The following is a 17,845-nucleotide window of genomic DNA, read 5'->3' on the forward strand; positions in this document are numbered from 1 at the left end:
GTCCAGCCGCAAGTGTACGGTGTCTCCTACTTTCGGATTTGCGATACAATATACAGAAAGAATGAATTCCCTCTCCAAAGTGCCTCCCTCGCCATTTCTCAAACGCAATAATATTCCGAATTTACAGGCTTTTAAATATATATATATATACTCTCCTAAAGGATAAACTGAAATAGTAAAAAATAAACCTATTATCTTTAATTTACTTAAGAGGAAAAGAAGACGAAGAAAAAAAAAAAAGAAAAAGAAAGAAAGAGAAAAGGATACCTAACGCTAATATGTATAATATATAATAAATCTCATTATTTATAAATTTCTAAAAATCGTAAAGTTATATACAATAATTATATTATATCCGTTTATGTACTGACGAAGTATCGATAGAAACTTATGTACAACGGGTTTACCTATTGACCACTTCCTGAATTGTTTTGGGGTAATTTCGTCGTCGATTGGCTCAACTGAGCCAACGTGTCCGGTGTGGCGTGCGCCTTCAAAATCGAGTTCTCAGCTTCCAGCTGATTGATTCGGTCCATTAGCTCTGCTATCTTCTCCTTTAGCACCTCGACCTCTTCCCGCACGGCGAACATCAGATGACTCTTCACCAAGTCCTGGGAATAATTACATATATGTTTATGGTGATACGAAAGAGTCAGCCTATATATATATATCTGATGTTATGTATTATATTATCGTCACAAAATCACATCCACTTGATAACTTCTTATCCTTTGGGTTTGCAATGCCATTCTTAAAAAATTTAATTTACTGTACGTCAAAAAGTTATACTTACCATAGCTTGCTCGATCTTGTTGTCGATTGCTACGGCACTTGTCCCGGACATACTGTAACAGAAATTTCCCACATTCTACATGTTGCACGGTGAATATAAAAATGCTCGTCTCTTGGCAGTCTGCCATGAAAGTTCAACTCGAGTAGACACAGACGGATAAGAGTTTGTTAATTGACATCTTGTTAAAAGGAATATATCTCCCTCGCTATAAACTGACAGTTAATTATGTAATTAACCCCATTGAATTAAACCATCCAAACTGTGAAAATTCTTTACAGGCAAATAGGAAAAACCAGTCAGTGTTCGAAAAGCAAGATCTGAAGTGCAAAGTGAGAAAACTTGGTGAACCTTTCATTGTCCTCGAGGGTATGATGTTCATCGCTGCCCTGCGTGACTTCGGCAAGAGACTCGAGTAGTGCAGCATCGGCAGATTGGACAGCTGTTGTGACGATGCCCGAAACAGAGTCCTGCTCCTGTTCGGGCTGATGAAACATACTCCCTGGCGGCATACCACCCACTACGTTCTGGCAGCCAGCCGACACTTGGGTCATTTGCACTTGAGCATTGCTACCACTGGTCTGCGGTTGCAACTGTGCCTGTGGCAGCACTTGAGTCTGTACGGGAGCCCCGGGGCCATGAATCGAAGCCGGAGGTTGCTGCGCAGCAGGCTGAGGAACTTTGTGAATATTCTGCATGCCTTGAATCCCCTGCATCGCTGTCATCGGTTCGGCAACTTGAGGCATTTGGCTCTGAGTGGGTAACGCTTGTTGCTGCGGTTGCGGAGGCTGCTGTTGCTGTGGATGCTGCTGAGGATGCTGAGGTTGAGGTTGATGCTGCGTAACAAGGATATTGGGGGGCTGAGAGGAAGGAACGGACGGTTGCTGCTGTACCATTGGCTGACAGACATTCTGACCGGGCAGAGGTTGATTCTGAGAGGTAACCGTCACGTACGCGTCCTCAGGGTGGGCTAAATTCTGCTGAGGCACCACGCCGCTGGCACCGGTCTGCGCAATAAGAGGAATGGACCCTTGAGGCAAACTCTGGGGCTGGCCCATGTTGCTAGGATGAGTAGGTTGCAGGTTGGAAGGTAACGTAGAGCCTTGTCCACCTGGTTGCTGCTGTGGCGCCATTTGCTGCTGAGGGGTCGACTGGAAGTACTGCGGTATCTGCGAAGGGGGTTGCACCGTCGCCTGTGCCTGGACCTGGGCGGGATTATGCTGTACACTTTGGGGTATCGAAGGATTAATTGCATAGTTCGTTCCAGGAACGGTCGGGGGATTGGTCGAGGCTCCCAGTGAAGGGTGCAGATCGGGAAGAGGAGCTTGATGACCGTTGGAGTCGATGACGATGCCCTTATCGTCGGAGCCTATTGCCTTGGGAGCTTCGGGCACGACGACGCCGCTGTCGGTGACTCCGTACGATATGCACACCTCGTTCGGGTCTGGAACCTTCGGCGTGCCGATCGCCATCGGCTGGTTGACCGACGTGTGGTCGAGGTAGTCCATGCATGTCCATCTACCCCTCTTGAACGGCTCCGTGCTCTCGATCTTGACCACCTTGAATCGTTCGTTCCTGCCATGGGAGTGCACCTCCCGCAGGTCGGCATCCTGCTTGGTATTACTCGAGAGCAGGTTGATGATATTGTTGTCGGTGACGGAGGTTATGTCCAGAGTATTGATATTGCTATCGTTCACGGAATTGCTGACGTTCCCACCTTCCGAGGGCACTATCGCCAGGCCGTACTGAGAGCTGGTAGGAATGACGGGAGCCGTGCCCAGCGCCGCGTTGGTCGTGTTGAAGAACACGTCCTCCTTGGAAAAGGTATCCTCCGAGTAGCTGGGCGTCTCGACGTCGATGTCGGTGAGGCGAGAGTGCTCGATAGAGTTGTCCTCGGTGTGAGACTCATCGAGGTCGTCGTTCGAATCCTCCCCGGCATCGTTGCTCATGCGACAACCTACGGTAACGCTCGTAATCTGGAAAGAAGAGGTCTTTTTACGACATTGGTTGTTGGCCGTTGCGTTGCTCGGAGCGGACAGGCACACTGGCTGGAGAACCTTCTCCGGCTCTCCCAGTCGAATGGTCTCCGTCGTGGTACGGTGCACCGGATTCGACAGCTTCCTACTACCGTCCGACAGCTTATACGCTCTTCTGTGTACATTGTCTGCCATTATTGTCGGAACTTAGCATTCGGGAGCCAAGATCTCTATTTCCGCCGTCCTTTCGCATATTAAACCCGACATCGCTGAGGAGCAGACTGGAGTCGCTCTCTACTTCCGTCGACCTCTCCGCTTCGCAAGCTCCGGGCGAACGGATACCTCTCTAGAGCAGACTGCGGGTCGGAATCATCTCCTAATTCTCAGGATGTTGACAGTTGACCGTCTCCTCGAGTCAGCGGGCTGCCTTCGGTGCCTTTTGCAGGAATCTAGCCACGCCGACTTTCTCGCCTCGGAATATCCTACCCCTTAGCGCGCAACCGCTCTTCGGTCCTTCTTGGCCTTTTGGCCAATTACGTTACTACTTCGATGCAGTTTTCACTCTCCATGTCTTCCTCTAATCTATTACAGCGAGCGAGCAGTTTAAAAATGGCTGCCGATTCACTCGCGAAACGGCCACCAACTCTGGGACTACTGAGAAGGCTGACCGATGCGCCCCTCCGGTCGTTCACTTCAGTTCACTTCGCAACGAGTTCCCGGTACTATCTTTTCGAAAACCCGTCGGCGGGAGTGGAGGGACCAACGGGAACGTTTCCATTGGTCGAGCTTTGCCCAAGGAGTGGGGAACTTTCGCCCCGGGACCAATCGGAGGGCGAGGAATCGTCACGTGACCCCTCCACACGGGGCGCGTTGTGTATGAAAAGTCGGCTTAAGGTGTACACGCGTGGACAGGGTTGTGCACATAGAACTTACAGCATGGAGAGGACATAAATATCCGCAGGATTGGGTAGGTATAATACGCATGTAATATACGGTTTTCTACGTATATTACAACGTATAATACGTTCCTTGTTTTCTACGTCAGCGCGAGATACATATATACGTGCGCAAGTGTGCATATTTGGCGCGTAACTCTACCGAGTCTCTTGATAATATCTGATTATCCTCTTTAACTTAGAAGTTTCACTTCCAACGCGTGTGGCGTATACGCGCTAATTTTTTTTATGACTAATGCAGTTAACTTAATTTTACGAAGGTAGGTTACACAAGGTTATTTATGAATTGGTTTGCCGTCACAAATTGGGGGTGCCAGGTAGGTCGATGTTCGTGCGAAAGGTGCGAAAAGACAATTGGCAAGCAACTTGGTTATACTGTTGTAACGGGACCGCCATAAATGGCCAAGGAATTGTCATTCATTCGGTTAGTAACCGACCGTGAGGACAATACACGAGATATAAATTTAGGAGTAAGTTAACGGAGCATATAATATGGCTTTTAAGAATTACTGCGCAAGAAATGAAAGCAGAAGTCGTATAGAGCGGAAGGCGGCCATCTTGCTTTGTGTAACCTTTGTACAGAAATTTCAGTTTGCATCTGTAATGTTGAATGCGGGTAATAGAAATATTAATCTACTATCTCTTAATATATTATAGTCTTCCTTTCTATCAGGTTTTCCTGTGTTATAGAATTTGGTATTAAGATATTTTGTAATAAGAATATTTGTTAAAAACACAAACGTAAATTCTGAAACATATACTTGTCTTTCTCTCTCTTCTGATGATAAGATTTTATGGAATTATGCATATGAGATATTCATTTGTTTTCTTACGATCATAAACTGGCAGAAAAGATAGTAGATATCAAGAGACGTAAAGGGAGAAAGTACAAAACAACCCGCCATGGCTCCTTTCTTAAGTCTGAGTCATGCTCTCAGCCTGGAAAAGGATTCATCGCCTCTTCAGAAGGAAGATTTAAAATGCTTCTTCTTAGGAAGTCGATGAGTCATTTTCGGAATGCTATGCGTCCCTTGTAGCATTCCTAAAACGATGTATTGGGTTTTGCAGACTGCGGATACATGGCACTCCTAAAATAGTGCACCGAGTTCGTATCAAAGGCGCTCACGTAGCTCTAACACACGACAGTAGAAATTAAGTCTTCCGTATAAACCAGGTCAAGTTAGGTTAACGCCCGATTCTATAATTGTAGTTAACAAAGGTTTAACCGGTTTATACCCGGTTGAAACCTGCTGTAAATTATTTAAACTCCGGTTAACTGCAGTTGTGGAACCGGACCTAAAAGGTTTCTATTGGTTGCAGAGAATCTAAGACGGAAGTTTCTCGTTTCTGTTACTTTTGTGCAGCTTATCGAAACCTCTTATTCGCTCAGTCATACACGTTAGTAGAAGAATGAAATAGAGCCTTTATTCTTACATTCGTATTCCGTGGTACGAGAGGATAGTCTGCGTGAATATTAATCTACGGATCAGTTACTCGCTTGAGAGCCGAGAACATGGCACTGGTTTTTTCGTTCATGAGGTGTTCACGAGGGGTGTGACGTTTCTAATTTAAAATTTTTAAGAATCATATCGTTTCATTCATTTCCGCACAACGGCTTAATTGTAAGTATCCCGGTGAGTTGACTGAATTCATTTTATCTCGACCTTGAAACCTTTAATGGTGAGAAAATGAGTAAAGTAGTATGCGTTTTTGCCGGCCGGTAATTTTGTGTACGTGGTCGGTGTGATCGTAAACTTTACTGTTTCCGTTATATTTTAGTGCTTGCGATTAACGAAAAAGCAAGTATTCGTGCCTAAAAGTATCACAGATAGTTCTTCTATTAAGATTTTATTCGAATCTTGTAAATTTAGTTGACATCGTGTTGCATCCGAGTCATAACCTTACTTCTTGAAAGTATCATTTTGGCCTTAACTCCAAAATATATTCTAAACAGTACTCCCAGTAGTATTTTTACAGTACTCCTAAAGTATTTTAGTGGAAGCGAGAACAGAATTAGAACGTTTGGTTTAATTTTTAGATAAGTATAATCATGGTTAACCTCCTAAAGGCCAGAGGCCTGCATATGTCAGCCGAGAAGCAGGAAACGCTTTTAAAGCTAACTATACTTTCTCTAGCTGCAGTATTATGTAAGTAGCATATTTTAACAAGGAATTAATCTATCCAAATATTTTTCTAAAGTTTATGTTATAAAGATAATAATAATTTTAAGTGGTTGAAATTATCCCTCCGCCTAAGCAAGAAATGATAAAATTATTGTTCAAATTACAGCATTTGCAACTCGGCTATTCTCCGTATTAAGGTTTGAAAGTGTCATCCATGAGTTCGATCCATACTTTAACTATAGAACAACGAAGTTCCTTGCAGAAGAAGGTTTTTTTAATTTCCATAATTGGTTCGATGACCGTGTCTGGTATCCACTTGGCAGAATCGTAGGAGGTAAAGCTAGAGAATTCAATTTAATATTAAAGTATAGTTATTAAATAACATATGCGTTATACTTATTACTGGAATTGTATTCATAGGTACCATATATCCTGGATTAATGATCACGTCGGCAGCATTGTACCGATTAGCATGGCTTCTAAACATTACTATAGATATTCGTAATGTCTGCGTCTTCCTTGCCCCGTTATTCTCGAGCTTCACAACTATTATTACCTATTTACTCACAAAGGAATTAAAGGTAAGTGTTCTAAAATTAAATAAGACTTAAAGAGTATCAATATATCTCTTCAAAGTTAAATGAAGTTATAGAGGATTAACTCCATTAAATTCTGTGTCAGTTGAGAGAATGGGAATCACTAAAAGTTATGGACGAAAAGGTTTATTTTTATTTACCATAAAAACAAGATGTCGATATTACAGGATTCCGCATCAGGATTAGTTGCTGCTTCCATGATTGCCATTGTACCTGGGTATATCTCTCGATCAGTGGCTGGATCCTATGATAATGAGGGCATTGCAATTTTTTGTATGCTGTTTACTTATTATATGTGGATTAAGGCAGTAAAGACTGGGGCAATACTCTGGTCCACATGTGCTGCTCTTGCATATTTTTATATGGTCTCATCTTGGGGTGGTTATGTATTTCTGATAAATCTCATTCCTCTCCATGTACTGACGTTGATGGTAACTGGAAGATTCTCGCATAGGATATACATCGCATACAGTATTTTGTACTGTCTAGGGACCATTCTATCTATGCAAATTTCATTCGTTGGATTTCAACCAGTTCAAAGTTCCGAGCACATGCTTGTAAGTATGAAAGTGATGTCATTTTGAAAATACTTTAAGGGTCATAAGTCGATGGCAAATACTGCAAGCACTTTTATAGAATTTTAAGTATTTTACATTATTTTTTAGGCACTAGGTGTATTTGTATTATGTCAAATACATGCACTCGTAGACTACTTACGGAGTAAGATGTCACAAGAGGATTTTGAATTATTGTTCCGTGGTCTTATCGTCTCGATGGTTACGGTTTTTCTTGCCTTGGGTGCAATTTTAATGTTGACTGGTAAGACTATCGTTATTTGTATATTTTTATCATTTTAAAAGGGTCTGTGATTTATGTATAACTACTGATATTTTTAATAATTGAATAATCATTTGTTATCTATTCTACAAATAGGTAAGATATCACCATGGACCGGTCGTTTCTATTCGCTCTTGGATCCATCATATGCCAAAAACCACATTCCAATAATTGCATCTGTTTCGGAACATCAGCCTACTTCCTGGAGTTCCTTTTACTTTGATCTACAGATCTTAGTGTTTCTTTTTCCTGCTGGCTTATATTTCTGCTTCTCAAAACTTACCGATGCAAATATTTTCCTGATATTATATGGTGTCACCAGCTTATATTTTGCTGTGAGTAGTACATTTTATATTTGTTGTATGACAGTTATAAATATGTTAGCATTTGCATTTATGTTTAGGGTGTCATGGTGAGATTAATGTTGGTGCTCGCACCTGTAATGTGCATTTTGGGAGGAATTGCAGCGTCAACGTTACTTCTAACTTACATGAAGCAAGTCGATAGCAACAAAGTTATGGATAAAAAGTCGAGAAAGTTTGAGAGCAATTATGTTCTAAGAAGTGAGGTAATCTAATTCAATGAGTTTCTGCATGTTTTCAGTAATCCTTTAACTTATTTTCTTCGATCATCATTGAGAAATAATGAATGTAAAATAATTTTTCATATTGCTTATGCAATGTCTATGATTTATAATTGAACTTTACAATTTTTAGATTGCAACACTTTTCGTAATCGTGATGTCCGTTCTTTTCTTTTCTTATACACTTCATTGTACATGGGTAACTGCTGAGGCTTACAGTTCGCCCAGTATTGTCCTATCGGCTCGTTCTCCAGATGGTGGCCGAATGATTTTTGATGACTTCAGGGAAGCATATTATTGGCTTCGTATGAATACTCCAGAAGTAATTAATCCAGTTATTAATATAGACACTTATTATTGGTTTACTGTCTATTACTATGAGCATTATTATCAAATTTGTTGCTGTAATGAATGTCAGGTTAAAGTAACAAGTTATATTTCTGCAGAACGCTAAGGTCATGTCGTGGTGGGATTATGGTTATCAAATCACAGCTATGGCAAACCGCACTATTTTAGTAGACAATAATACATGGAACAACACACACATATCCAGAGTGGGCCAGGCAATGGCAAGTTCGGAAGAGAAGGCTTACAAGATCATGAGAGAGCTGGACGTTAATTATGTTCTCGTAATTTTTGGAGGACTGACAGGCTACTCGTCAGACGGTAAGTGATATCGAAGAACTTATTCTTCCAAGTTTTTAATTCTTCATGCGGTAAGTTTACATTTTCTGTGTTTAGATATTAATAAGTTCCTATGGATGGTGCGCATCGGTGGCAGTACCGAAGAAGGCAAGTCTATAACGGAGTGGGACTATTATAATTCTGCAGGAGAATTCAGAGTCGATAAAGAGGGATCACCGATATTGCTCAATTGTCTTATGTACAAAATGTGTTACTACCGATTCAGTCAAGTGTACTCGGAAGGAGGTAAACGTCACTTTTTTTATGATTAACTGGAAAGCCATTTTGGATGGAAATAAATTTTAAATCTTTGCGTGGAAAATTATGTTACACTAAAATTGGTTTTTAATTTCTTTCCATACAGGAAAACCTTCAGGGTATGATAGAGTGAGGAATATGGAAATAGGAAATAAAGATTTCGAGCTTGACACACTGGAAGAGGCATATACAACGGAACATTGGCTAGTGCGTATCTACAAAGTGAAAGACTTACGAAACAGAGGGAATTGAAGCGAGAACTTCAGATCTTTCCTCCCGATGTGTTACATTTACTACATCTCAGTGAACTGCGAACACTTTCTTTATTAAGCCTGGGTCTTACTGTCAATTGTATCGTGCTGGTGCAGTGCTCGAAAAGGGATGTGTATCGTTTCACGTACTACCTATGTCTTCGAATAGAAGGTTTTTTACTAAATATAAACATTAAATCACTAACAGAGGTGCACGCATGTACATTTTGGTTCTTTATAGAACTGTATCGAGGTAGAAGGAAGTTTAGGTGAATTACCGATAATTCTATTAGTACACGTTTTAAAGCCTGTCTCTTATTATACATTAGGTTGAATGAAACCTGATATTATTCGAAAGAGTCCTAATAATACGTACCATTTTCATGGTAGCATTTGTACTTCTTTATTCGTAATGCACTGAAGCATCTTTCCGATGATCAAGTGAGTGTATTAAGTACTTTAATGACGCGTTGCATAATGTCAATACGTAGCCAGTTATTAGGGTATAGAAGATGTACTCGATGAATATCGATAATGAAAAGTTAACGAAGTGTGCCTTCTTCGGTCGAGATTGCGAGAGTTATTATGGAATAACGCCAGGTATATTAATTCTGCTAACGATGTACCGAAAGCCTACGGACTGATTTCTTCTTGATATAACATAAAATTACTTAAGAATAACCACTGACGACTCTTTCGTTGCGATATTTTAAAAGGTGCTCGCTGTCATTAACAAATGTCATGACGGGTTAATTCATCATGGATAATTAGTGCAATGAAGCACGTTATTGAACGATAACAATGAGTATGTTTATTTAGACCAGACATTAGGGTGGTAAAGTCGCGTTTTCGTATTCGGATGCGAAAGTAGGCGCGCAATCTCGTCCGTCCGAGAGAATAAAGAGGACGATGATGCTGGCATGAAAAATATGAGTATTTATGTGGTATATTAACAATATACAGTTTGTAGGTACAAATACGGAGATATTACTTAAACTTAATCCCATTCTCCGATATACATAGCACGCGGTGCCGGCGGTATCACGCCCCTCGTCGGGATGGGTAGCCTACCATAAATATGGTTGTACGGAGAATCAGTTCTGTCGTCCGAATCTGGAATCATTAACCAATTGTTAACTCTACTAATTAAACACCTGCGATTGAATAAGGTCAATTCGTTGTCGACGGTACCAGAGACGGGCAGATTCTTAACTCTATCGAACGTACTAGTATATGCATTCACACTTGTACCCAGCTTTTGTCCTGGAAATATCGTAACAATTGAAACAGTCCGGAGGAATCGTTCCTTCGTTGTGCGTACTTAATCCATTTTATTCAACTACAGGTTGATAGTAGCGAATTAGGATAGAATAGGTAATTAGTCCCCGATGTACCCCAGTCTACGACTTGTGGGAATTTAACACGCTGACTGGCACGCACTTTTTATGTCATGCCTTCAGGGGGCCACAGAACAATTTCCATTATTCTTAGGATATAATGGTAAGACATTAAATAATACGATGGAATGGAATCACATTCTTATCGACAGGGTGTTTATTTCCCTAACAAGGAAAGTAACGTTAGGGCCCACCTCCGACTTTGCTCTCCTTTTGATATGTTACAGAGAAACGGAATCTAAGAGACACGTATTTTTTTTTGTGTCTGCCAATAAATAGTTTTAAGGTAAAATTACCCTCTAAGGGGGTGGTTTTACAGTTTTACATACACCCTACCGATTTGAATGAAACAAACGGCAAAATGTTTAGAATGATAAGCTCTTTAAGACTTACAATAAGTGCGCCGGTCACGGGCGACCACCATGGCCTTAATGGAAAGACTTAGTCCCATGGGACCACCGTGGCAGCGAAAGGGGTTATTCAAGGGGGATCTAATTGACATGCAATCGAAACTGCCCATCTGTGGACCTGGGGGGTCGCAAGGAAGAGACCTGGGTACCATTGTTGAAGAATACGTACGTACCGAGGCCGCTCTCGAAGCTTCTGGCGTGGTACACGATCGGCGGTCTTTTCCCGGGTACGTGATGGTGATGGTGTCCATAGATTTGGGAGGACTGACTGTGACTATTCGTGTATCCAGCTCCAACGTAAGACGGTGCTGGTTGCGGTCGGGCGTGTCCGTACGGAGAAAGAAGCTTCCCGTGGCCGTTCTTCGCCATCTTGACGAAATTCGGCACTCGTGCTCTCAGGCCGCAGTAATACGGATCATCTGGTGAATATCGGTTTAAATGACTTATCATTGTTTCCTTGGGTCTTATGGTGATGCGAAAGTGGCATCGTTTATAACATTTTCCTCCCCAACTGGATTTACCGAATGGTTTGAAACTTTAACACCTGAATAGGGGGACTATAAGGAAGGTCCTGTAACTCGTGAAATTCCTTTCAAATTTGTTTATAGGTATTTTAAATATAGTATATAAAAAATGAAATTTCCCGAGTTTCAGGACCTACCTTAGGGTCTCCATATTCACGTTTTAAAGTATGACACGATTTGAGACACCCAGTTCTATGAAAAGTTTTATTAACGATTGAGCTTTCGAATCCCCTTCAGGTGATACGAATGGGTCATTTTATGATATTTAAAAAAATTCATGATCAATTTAAAAATTAAATTTCACGAGCATCACGTTCTTCCTTAGGGCTTAAATAGTCACGTGTCGAATTGTCAAATGATTCTATGCATGCGGTTTGGAGAAAAGTTTTATAAATATTGTGACTTCCTGGTGTATATGTGTATAGGACACACTCTGTTAGGTACTGAAAAATCCGTTCAGGGCATTTGTAAAATTTGCCCGAGTTTCTCTCGTGGGAAGGCCCGGTCGGTCCGATGTTAGAGTCATCCTTTCCCGAAACTGGGAAATCAGGGGGAGAGTCGGAGAGCTCTCACTCACCGTATTTCTTGCTGTCGTCTTTCTTTCCCTTCTTCTCGTCGCCCGTTATGACCGGTCTGATTGAGCTGGCATAGTCATCCTCGATATCGTCGTAGTCCGGCTGGAAATCGGAAGCGGAATCGTGGGAAAGTCCTTCGGAACTCCGGGTATAAGATTACTCTACGGTTACGCATAGGACCTCGATTCGCGATTGATAAATGATTAATCCACTGTGTTTCTTAACTTCGCCTCCTGGCATTTAATGGGCTTTAGAAGCGGATCGTCCGACAGGATCGTTCCAATAGAAGAGAGGATCGTTCCAATAGAAGAGCGTTTCTGCTCTCACGCACCTTGGGAATGTCGTGCCCGTAGAGGTTTTCCCTCGGAGGAAGCTTAGGCGGTCTTTCGGCTCGTCTCTGATGGTAACTCGTGGATTGACCGTATATCGGCTCTTTCGATTCCCTGCTGGACTGCAGACCTTCGCTTGGTCCAGAGGAAGAGGCTCCTGCCACGCTGTAGGGGTCCTCGTCGGGGATCGGGATCCTGGGTCGGTTCTTTATGTCGACGGGCCTCTGGAGGGCTAGGACTGAAACGATGTCCAATGAATTAATATAAAAAAAAATAGTAACACCCTAATCAGCAAATGTATTCGGCTCGATCAACCGAAATGTTTACTGCAATTGACTAGGACTGAAACGTATGTCGAATGAATTAATATAAAAAAAAATAGTAACACCCTAATCAGCTAAAATATTCGGCTCGGTCAACCGAAATGTTTTCTGCAATTGACTAGGACTGAAACGGATGTCCAATGAATTAATATAAAAAAAAAAATAGTAACACCCCAGTCAATTAAAGTATTCGGCTCGGTCAACCAAAATGTTTTCTGCAATTGACCAAATGTAGCCATTGAAACGATTTTGTAGAAGGCAATCGAATATTTTTCTTCGTAGGATGAGCGGAAAAGGTTTGGCTAATTTTAGGTAACGATTTAGAGGTAATTGCTCGTTAGTGTAACTAGCTTACCTGGCGGCAGCTTTGACTTGAGCATGTCCAGTCCCACGACGTTGACGATAAGGACCCAGACTGGACATTGCAACAGGTCGGCTTCTGTACGAACGAAGACAATGGCGCTTAGACATTGCGTTTCCAGTCTCCGTCTGTCCGGGTATGCACACCGTGTTTCTCGAGAGAGGTTTGTTTGGTATTTGTTCATGTCGAACAGCTGGAAAAATGGTTGGTCGTTTTGTCAGCATAAATTGCAGGAAAATTAGACTGCTACATTCAGGGAAGTTTGTGACAATGGAATTAATTAATGTGGACTTTTAATTACTAGTTGACAATTGTAATCGCGAGTACCTTTCCGGGCTTCTCGTGTTCCAGGGCGCCCTGAGAGTTCCGCATGATCTCGGGGCCGATCGCGTTGTTCTCTTGATTTGTCGCTCTTACGTAGACGTTGCTCTTGCACAACCTCTTGATTAATATGTTACCTTGCTCGTCCATTTTTATTTTCACTCCTTGATTGATGTGTCGCTTGGCTTCCTCCGTTTTGGGGTCGCGCATGGGATTGTCGAAGCCGCACAGGCCTATCCTGAAATCCAACCGGAAATGCGGATTAATTAAACAATTACTGGGGCACACCGATGTCAGTTCGCAACAATGGGAGGTCTTTCATGGGAATTTATTCGGATGGGAAAAAGAAATGTCCGAGAGGTCGAGGAAATCAGGAGAGACGGTTTTTCGGCGAGCGGAAGTCAACGTAAGCCTCCGAGAGGAGACAAGAAGTCGGACCGGAAACCGAGCCCGGCATCGATATCATGGTCGGAATGAAAAAAGGAAAAAGAGCTTCGAGAGTTCCGTTGCTCGCCTCTCAGGTCTCTTTCTCCCTTTCTCGAGTTTCTCTTTGTAACCCAAAGAGACCCGCCTTTTTATCGCGCTATCCCGGGAGCGGAGCCAAGCCGGGAATTTCGGCGCGCCCTCGTTATTTCCGCTTTCCCAGAGGCCTTTCTTCTTCCCGGCGTGCGAATTCATCCGGATCTTTTGGCCTCTGGAAGAAGCGGCTCCTCGTAGCGAGAACCTTTATCGCGACTCTCTACTATCCGCGAGATAGACGATAAGACGCTACCGAGCGAGGTACGTCGTCTTGAATCATTTTCCTCCTTGCAAAAAGTGTCTCAGAATCGACCGAAGGTAGCCAATGAGACTTTTGCCGGAAATGAGATGATAGGAATCTTTATAAAGGGAATTATTAAACCAGAGGGGCGCTTATCACGACACTCTTCGTGGGATCCTCGTCGCGATAAACCTTCCTCGCGCTCCATTCCCGGACACTTTGTATATGAAATCAATTTGGGAAATCGCGTTTCCATCGATGCAATTGCGCGTGTAATCACATCGTTTTTATTTTTCATCCGGACCGGTGATAAGTTAATTAATGAAGGTTTTTTTTTCGTGAAAGGGTACACGCGAAGGGAAGAGTTCCCGCGGGTTTCCTTCTCGCCAGATCGACATGGATCTTTGTTTCTCGGTTTGTTCGGCTTCTTATCGCGTCTCAAGCTCTTTTTTATTCACGCTCTCACCTAAATCCGTCGAATCCGTCGTTGGAGCCGTTTACGGTGAGAACGGGTGCACGAGCGTACGCCTTCGCCACGCGTCTGTTTCTCTCGAAGACGATCACTTTCGCCCAGATCTCGTCGTCGATTTGATTCCACTTGTCCAGGACCTCCTGTATGTGGTCCTGAAAACAAAAAAAAAAATATATCAGACGGGCATTCGTATATTATTCCTGAAAGAATATCCTCCGCCACGCCTTGCATGTCGTTAAGAAACCCGGTAGCGTTTCGAGCCAAGTGCATTCGCGCAAGACCCTTAGAATTCGAAAATTGTATTACTGGAAATCACCCTGGAAATTGCACTGTATTAACAGGGAATCCTAAAAAAATGTCCTCCTCCTCTACGTCTTGCAAGACGTTAAGAAACCCGGTAGCGTTTCGAGCCAAGTGCATTCGCGCAAGACCCTCAGAATTCGAAAATTGTATTACTGGAAATCACCCTGGAAATTGCACTGTATTAACAGGGGATCCTAAAAAAATGTCCTCCTCCTTTACGTCTTGCAAGACGTTTAGAAACCTGGTAGCGTTTCGAGCCAAATGCATTTGCGCAAGACCTTCAGAATTCCAAAATTGCATTACTGGAAATTACACTGTATTAACAGGGGAGGAATATGACCGACGTAATCACCTCAACTCGTAATCTTGAGTAAATTCCAATACTTTCTTTCCCAAGTCTCTGGAACGACTTATCAATCAGTGGTATTCCTATCACGTCGCACGTAAAAGCTCTCGATTTATCACCGGACTGTTTAACTACAATCTGGGCATTGCACATAAAGCACAGGGGACGTTAATTCCCGAGATCTAATCTGTACCAGAGCAAGTATGTCAAATCGTTAACTCTCGGCCATTGCGTTCGGCTAATTGGCTGGAAATGTTATTCCGAAATGGAAGGAACAGCCGAACCGGTCCGCCATTTTCAGAGCGTGAAAAAAAAAGTTCCCGGGTTGGGAAGAATTTGAAAATACGGGAAAGCGTGGGTCGGCCTCTCGGGATACGTCTCACGCGTGCACACGTCCTAGCCCTTTTCTGGGGAGGAAATAATAGAGTCATTAAGAGAGGAGCCGCTTTTACAGCGGCCCCTCGGTGGCTTCGAGAGGAGTTCGTATCCTGCCAAATTGAGCCGATCCGCTCCTTTTACGGGGGCTCCGTTTAACGACCACCTACTCTCGTATCTTCTGCTTTCCTCGAGACCGAGACCGATTTTACAGGGCCCTTTTGTCGAAGCTATCGCCGAATACAGAGGTGCACTTGCACGGCTCTAAGGTCATCATGTTAAAAAGGGTATTGCAGGAGTATAACATATCTTCAATGAAAATTGATAACGCGTGTTATACATTTATGTGATTATAGCGGAGGTGCACTTGCGCGGCTCTGGGGTCAACATGTTAAAAAGGGCATTGCAAGAGTATAACATATTTTCAATGAAAATTCATAACACGTGTTATACATTTATGTGTTCCAGTGTCATGATGTTAAAAAGGGTATTACAAGAGTATAACATATTTTCAATGAAAATTTATAACGCGTGTTATACATTTATGTGCTCTAGGGTCATGATGTTAAAAAGGGTATACTTTAAAAAAAAAAATTTATAACGCGTGTTTTTTAGGACGTATTGGTATTAATTCCTCAGCACAATTTCACGAAACTACCCGTGTAGCGATATTAACTGGAGTAATATTAGTTTATGTCGCGGGTAAACGTCGGGAATACCGCAAATATTATATGAATATCTTTAGAGTCCACGCTGGCAGGAGTATGATCTTTCCTCTGGTAATGCAGCCTCGGTACGTCGGTGAATGACCGTGGGAAAAAAGGAGCAGAGTAAAAAAGCAGGAATCTGGCCGAACTGAGAGTTTTACAGGCGGAAATGACCGGCGACGAGAGCTCAAATTTACATACGCAAAAGTCAATGTTTGCCCAATGGTGGCGGCATCGAACTCTGCTTGTACAATATATCTTTACGGATACTTATGTATTGGGGCATTTGGTGTGGTTTTCTTCATTATCACTACCCATGAGGTGGTGATAATTCATCGCCGTACCCCAGGTTTCCTTTTTCATTTGGGATTCTATTAATGGATGTGGTCGGGTATGTACCTTGTAGAGTTTGTCCAAGTTGTACCAGACATCCTCCTCTTCCTGGTCCTCGTACTGAGCGTCGGCGAGGTTGTCCCTCGAGCGGGAAAGGATCTTTCGTCTCGACACCATCGCGAGGCTGCGTGTAATCTGCAAATCATCGAAAGAACTGGTCAGGTTGCATTTTTGCTGGGCACCCCAAACTTCGCGTGCACCTGCATCCGATTGCAAGTCGAGGGAGTCCGGGGCTTATTTCGGGCTTTATTAACCCTTTCGCTGCCAGGGGAATTTTTTAACCTGCACCAGGGGGTCACAATACCTAATTTCGTATTAAGAATTTTATTACACGTCACAAGTTCATCGACATCACCTCAGGGTTAATTAGTTAAGGTGAGGTGACAAGGGAGGTGGTTCAAATCAGTCGACTCGAATGAGACACTGTTTTTTTAAGCGCATGGCATCGAACTCTCCGGGAATTTTTTAACCTGCACCAGGGGGTCACAATATCTAATTTCGTATTAAGAATTTTATTACACGTCATACGTTCATCGACATCACCTCAGGGTTAATTAGTTAAGGTGAGGTGACAAGGGAGGTGGTTCAAATCAGTCGACTCGAATGAGACAGTTTTTTTAAGCGCATGGCATCGAACTCTCCGGGAATTTTTTAACCTGCACCAGGGGGTCACAATACCTAATTTCGTATTAAGAATTTTATTACACGTCACACGTTCATCGACATCACCTCAGGGTTAATTAGTTAAGGTGAAGTGACAAAGGAGGTGGTTCAATTCGGTCGACTCGAAGAAGACACTGCTTTTTTAAGGGCATGGCATCGAACTCTCCGAAGCCTCGACACGCGACTCGCGAGCACCTCGGAATTATCCTGACACTTTGAACAATTTGGATTATAGAAGGAAATTTTTGTAACTTAAAAATGACTTACTCACATCTTGACGTAATTATGTAGCTACTTGTTAGAAAATTATTTAGCCACCTGTACGGATTAAGGATCTATCAAGTTACGGAACGGTCTAATTGGAGACTGGTTGTCCTATCAGCGTAAATTAATGAAAGTAATGTGCCACGTAGTTTGCCAAAATGAAATTTGAATTTTCGAAAGGCATGACAAGATTTCGGGGAACGTGATAAGTGCAGGCTGAGGTCCTTGGATCGTTTTCAAAGTAAGAGAAAAAGATCAGGGACGTTCA

At 42.7% G+C, this 17,845-nt stretch overlaps 3 protein-coding genes across 9 annotated transcripts in view; 1 reads left to right on the plus strand and 2 right to left on the minus strand.

Annotated features, from left to right (window-relative positions):
• Positions 1-278: 278 nt before the first annotated feature.
• LOC105696479 (protein bunched, class 2/F/G isoform) lies at positions 279-3,421 on the minus strand. Its single transcript, XM_012418978.2, has 3 exons — positions 1,142-3,421; positions 794-845; positions 279-611 (listed from the first exon to the last, which is right to left on the minus strand). The coding sequence occupies exons 1-3, from the start codon at positions 2,959-2,961 to the stop codon at positions 408-410; spliced, it is 2,076 nt and encodes a 691-aa protein (XP_012274401.1). The 5' UTR covers positions 2,962-3,421; the 3' UTR covers positions 279-407.
• Positions 3,422-5,087: 1,666 nt separating this feature from the next.
• On the plus strand, positions 5,088-9,259 carry LOC105696478 (dolichyl-diphosphooligosaccharide--protein glycosyltransferase subunit STT3A). Of its 4 annotated transcripts, none has more exons than XM_012418975.2 (12): positions 5,088-5,356; positions 5,761-5,869; positions 6,012-6,179; positions 6,266-6,426; positions 6,609-6,998; positions 7,107-7,260; positions 7,375-7,613; positions 7,682-7,846; positions 7,995-8,183; positions 8,308-8,527; positions 8,603-8,791; positions 8,910-9,055. In XM_012418975.2, the coding sequence occupies exons 2-12, from the start codon at positions 5,773-5,775 to the stop codon at positions 9,053-9,055; spliced, it is 2,118 nt and encodes a 705-aa protein (XP_012274398.1). In that variant the 5' UTR covers positions 5,088-5,356; positions 5,761-5,772. The 4 variants fall into 4 exon arrangements, with proteins under 4 accessions (XP_012274398.1, XP_012274397.1, XP_012274399.1 ...); XM_012418974.2 differs by having other exon boundaries at positions 5,088-5,344; XM_012418976.1 differs by lacking the exon at positions 5,088-5,356 and adding an exon at positions 5,453-5,521.
• Positions 9,260-9,388: 129 nt separating this feature from the next.
• The window catches only part of LOC105696480, a 37,803-nt gene continuing 29,346 nt past the window's right edge, over positions 9,389-17,845 (minus strand). The window contains exons 2-9 of one of the 4 annotated variants that reach the window (XM_012418979.1): positions 16,657-16,785; positions 14,521-14,678; positions 13,301-13,532; positions 12,968-13,166; positions 12,292-12,527; positions 11,963-12,062; positions 11,035-11,280; positions 9,389-10,167 (exon numbers count right to left, since the gene is read on the minus strand). In XM_012418979.1, the coding sequence (XP_012274402.1) occupies positions 10,052-10,167; positions 11,035-11,280; positions 11,963-12,062; positions 12,292-12,527; positions 12,968-13,166; positions 13,301-13,532; positions 14,521-14,678; positions 16,657-16,767 (1,398 nt within the window). In that variant the 5' untranslated portion in view covers positions 16,768-16,785 and the 3' untranslated portion in view covers positions 9,389-10,051. Of the gene's footprint in view, positions 10,168-10,940; positions 11,281-11,962; positions 12,063-12,291; positions 12,528-12,967; positions 13,167-13,300; positions 13,533-14,520; positions 14,679-16,656; positions 17,104-17,845 lie in introns of those variants that run through there. The other 3 variants (XM_023434450.1, XM_012418980.1, XM_023434451.1) reach the window with 3 other exon arrangements.

The sequence above is a fragment of the Orussus abietinus genome, unplaced genomic scaffold, assembly GCF_000612105.2.
Source record: "Orussus abietinus isolate OABI.00-Male unplaced genomic scaffold, Oabi_2.0 scaffold15, whole genome shotgun sequence".
NCBI classification, from domain to species: Eukaryota; Metazoa; Arthropoda; class Insecta; order Hymenoptera; family Orussidae; genus Orussus; species Orussus abietinus.